The following is a 5000-nucleotide window of genomic DNA, read 5'->3' on the forward strand; positions in this document are numbered from 1 at the left end:
GAGGGTGCGGGGGCCCACTGCAAAATGCCCGCTATGGCAGATCCAGCCCTGTGTGTGTGTGTGAGTTTCATGCATGTTTCCAACCCCTCCGCTGTTGTCTTGTCTTGTCTGCAGGAAGGTGCTAAATGTGCGGGTGCTTGACCGAGAGGAGTATAATAAACAGTGCAGCTTCTACATAGAGCTGCAGACACCACAGTGGAGGAGGAGAGGATGGACAGCAGGTCAGGAAGGAGGACAGGAATATATATACCTCTCTACCTCTACCTCTACCTCTACCTCTCTCTATCTCTGTCTCTCTCACACACACACACACACACACACACACTCTCTCTCTCTTTCTTGCTCTCTCTCTCTCTCTCTTTCTCTCACACTCTTGCTCTCTCTCTCTCTCTCGGTCTTGTGCTCTCTCTCTCTCTCTCTAACTCTCTCTCTCTCTCTCTCTCTCTCTCTCTCTCTCTCGCTCTTTCTCTCTATCTCTCTTGCACTCTCTCTCTCTAACTCTCTCTCTCTCTCTCTCTCTCTCTCTCTCTCTATCTATCTGTCTCTCTCTCTCTCTTTCTCTCTCTAACACACATACACACACACACTCTGTCACTCTCTAGTTATCGATCTATCTATCTATCTATCTATCTATCTATCTATCTATCTATCTATCTATCTATCTATCTATCTATCTATCTATCTATCTATCTATCTATCTATCTCTCTCTCTCTCTCTCTCTCTCTCTCTCTCTCTCTCTCTCTCTCTCTCTCTCTCTCTCTCTCTCTCTCTCTCTCTCTCTCTCATACTCTTGTCTCTACTCTCTGCTATCTATCTCTTCCTTTCTGAGTCTAGTTTGCTGCCGCCTGCCTGTCTTTCCTCCCTGTGTTAGTCTATCTGTGCCACCTGCCCTAGTTGGGTTGGCTTTTTTAGCGTGCTCTTCCTCCTCCTCCTCATCCCCCTCCTCCTACTCCTCCTCCCCCTCCGTCTCTCTCCTCCTCCTCTCAGCCTTCCTGTGCTGTGCTTCGAGCCACCTGGCCCTGTGCTGTGTCCCCAATAAACACAAGCACACGTTCCCCCTCTTCTCTTCTCTTCCCTTCTTCTCTTCTCTTCCCTTCTTCCCACTCTCCTCCCCCAGACGTCTAGTCCCCACACGCCAGCCAGCCTTGCCAGCCAGCCCTCACGGCTCCTCTCACAAACTCACACTCTCGCCAGTCGGGCTGCCAGCAGCTCCCTTGCCAACGCTGAGGGCCCAGACAGACATGGCTGATGAATAAGGCACCTAACCGTCTGACCAGGGGCCTTTATTCATCAGCTACTCATACATACGTACACAACATGGACAAATGCTAACATGCAGACACAACACACCACTGGCCTTTATTCATAGGCTACTCATACATACATACTCTCACAAACTCACACTCTCGCCAGTCGGGCTGCCAGTAGCTCTTCTGCCAACAAAACTTTAAGGGCCCAGACGACAGGGCTGATGAATATAAGACAGCTCCCTCTAACCAGGGGCCGCTATTCATCAGCTACCGCTACTCATACGTACACAACGTGGGCAAACGCTAATATGCAGACACAAAACACCACAGCATGGGCAAACTCTAACATGCAGACACAAACACCACAACATGGGCAAACGCTAACATGCAGATACAAACACCACAACGTTGGCAAACGCTAACATGCAGATACAAACACCACAACGTGGGCAAACGCTAACATGCAGATACAAACACACCAGGGGCCTTTATTCATCAGCTCCTCACACGTACACAACATGGGCAAACGCTAACATGCAGACACAAATACCAGGAGCCTTTATTCATCAGCTACTCATACGTACACAATGTGGGCAATCGCTAACATGCAGACGCTAACACACAGGCACACCGTCTAACCAGGGGCCGCTATTCATCAGCTACTCATACGTACACAACATGGGCAAACACCAGGGGCCTTTATTCGTAGGCTACTCATACATACGTACACAACATGGACAAATGCTAACATGCAGACACAACACACCACTGGCCTTTATTCATAGGCTACTCATACATACATACTCTCACAAACTCACACTCACGCCAGTCGGGCTGCCAGCAGCTCTTCTGCCAACAAAACGCTAAGGGCCCAGACAGGGCTGATGAATAAGGCAGCTCCCTCCGTCTAACTAGGGGCCGCTAGTCATCAGCTACCGCTAACTCATACGTACACAACATGGGCAAACGCTAACATGCAGACACAAAACACCACAACATGGGCAAACGCTAACATGCAGACACAAACACACCAGAGGCCTTTATTCATCAGCTACTCTTACATACGTACACAACATGGGCAAACGCTAACATGCAGACACAAACACCGCTATTCTTCAGCTACTCAAACGTACACAACATGGGCAAACACCAGGGGCCTTTATTCGTAGGCTACTCTTACATATATACACAACATGGCAAACGCTAACATGCAGACACAACACACCATGGGCCTTTATTCATCAGCTACTAACTCATACGTACCAGTGTTAATTTTGTCAGCTTTTTTTGATTTAGTCTTAGTCTTAGTCACAATGACGAAAATCTATTTTAGTCTTAGTCTTATTTTAGTCATTGCCTTCCCAATTTAGTCTTAGTCTTAGTCTAAATGACGAAAATCAATTTTAGTCTTAGTCAATTTTTAGTCATTTTCGTCATTTTAGTCAACACTGTACATAATAGAACTTCTCCACACACTGTTTCTCTTTTTAACATATATCACATTGTACAGAATAAAACTTCTTCACACACTGGTTCTCTTTTTCTCTATTTTATCTAATACCAGTGTTAATTTCATCAGCTTTTTAAAATTTAGTCTTAGTCTTAGTCACAATGACGAAAATCTATTTTAGTCTTAGTCATATTTTAGTCATTGCCTTCCCAATTTAGTCTTAGTCTTAGTCTAAATGACGAAAATCAAAAAAGGGCATTGACGAAATATTTTAGTCATAGTCATGGTTGACGAAATTAACACTGATACGTACACAACATGGGCAAACGCTAACATGCAGATGCTAACACACCAGGGGCCTTTATTTATAGGCTACTCATACACAATGCTAACATGCAGACACAACACACCAGGGGCCTTTATTCATAGGCTACTCATACGTACACAATGTGGGCAATCACTAACATGCAGACGCTAACAAACCGGCACACAATGTACAGTACATATAGGGCCTACACATACACACACGCAACAAAAAACAGACATTTAACACACATGCAGACGTGTAATATAAGGATATAAAGGAAAAGTGCTAGCTCTGTAGATACAAGAGGAGGCACATTAAAATACAAAAACAGACACTAAAATATAAACTGCCCTACAAAAATGCAGAAGGCGGACATTAAACCTGGGGCAATGGGGCCTGCGGGCCGCTATTCATCAGCTACCGCTACTCATACGTACACAACGTGGGCAAACGCTAATATGCAGACACAAAACACCACAGCATGGGCAAACTCTAACATGCAGACACAAACACACCAGGGGCCTTTATTTATCAGCTACTCTTACATACGTACACAACACTACTCATACGCACACAACGTGGGCAAACGCTAACATGCAGACACAAAACACCACAACATGGGCAAACGCTAACATGCAGACACAACACACCACAACATGGGCAAACGCTAACGTGCAGACACAACACACCACTGGCCTTTATTTATCAGCTACCGATACTCGTACACAACATGGACAACCGCTAACATGCAGACACAAACACCCTTGTTCGTAGGCTGCTCATACATACACAACATGGGCAAACACTAACATGCAGACACAAAATACCACAACATGGGCAAACGCTAACGTGTAGACACAAACACACGAGGGCCTTATTCATCATCTACTCACACAGCACATACACAACATGGACAAACACTAACATGCGGACACAAACACCCTTATTCGTAGGCTACTCATACATACATTACATTACATTACATTACATTATTATTTAGCAGACGCCTTTGTTCAAAGCGACTTACAAGGAGCAATTTAAACAAGAACAGGGTAGGTACTGTGTACACTGATAGCATTGTCCTTCAAGAGTAAGGAAGAGGACAATGCATTAAAAAGTAGCAAAAAAGTACATACACAACATGGGCAAACACTAAAATGCAGACATTAACACTGGTCCAGGGGCCTTTATTCATCAGCTACTCATACGTACACAACATGGCAAACGCTTGCATGCAGACACAAACACCCTTATTCATAGGCTACTCATACACAACATGGGCAAACGCAAACATGCAGACACAACACATCATGGGCCTTTATTCGTGGCTACTCATACATACGTACACAACATGGACAAACGCTAACATGCAGATGCTAACACACAGGGGCCTTTATTTATAGGATACTCATACATACACAACATGGCAAACGCTGACATGCAGACACAAATACCAGGAGCCTTTATTCATAGGCTACTCATACGTACATAATGTGGGCCAGCGCTAACATGCAGACGCTAACACACAGGCACACCGTCTAACCAGGGGCCGCTATTCTTCAGCTACTCATACATACACAACATGGGCAAACACCAGGGGCCTTTATTTGTAGGCTACTCATACATATATACACAACATGGACAACCGCTAATATGCAGACACAAAACACCATGGGCCTTTATTCATCAGCTACTCATACATACATACTCTCACAAACTCACACTCGCGCCAGTCGGGCTGCCAGCAGCTCTTCTGCCAACAAAACGCTAAGGGCCCAGACAGGGCTGATGACTAAGGCAGCTAACCGTCTAACCAGGGGCCTCATCAGCTACCGCTAACTCATACGTACACAACGTGGACAAACGCTAACATGCAGACACAAAACACCACAACATGGGCAAACACTAACATGCAGACACAAACACACCAGAGGCCTTTATTCATCAGCTACTCTTACATACGTACACAACATGGGCAAACGCTAACATGCA

General features: G+C 45.3%; 1 protein-coding gene across 1 annotated transcript in view; it reads left to right on the plus strand.

Moving 5' to 3' along the window:
* Nucleotides 1–5000, plus strand: part of slc8a1b (solute carrier family 8 member 1b) — a 218449-nt gene that overhangs the window by 167472 nt on the left and 45977 nt on the right. The window contains exon 3 of the mRNA XM_063192230.1: nt 115–221. Coding sequence (XP_063048300.1) covers nt 115–221 — 107 coding nt within the window. The remainder of the gene's footprint in view (nt 1–114; nt 222–5000) is intronic.

The sequence above is a fragment of the Engraulis encrasicolus genome, chromosome 24 (assembly GCF_034702125.1).
Source record: "Engraulis encrasicolus isolate BLACKSEA-1 chromosome 24, IST_EnEncr_1.0, whole genome shotgun sequence".
In the NCBI taxonomy this organism is placed as follows: domain Eukaryota; kingdom Metazoa; phylum Chordata; class Actinopteri; order Clupeiformes; family Engraulidae; genus Engraulis; species Engraulis encrasicolus.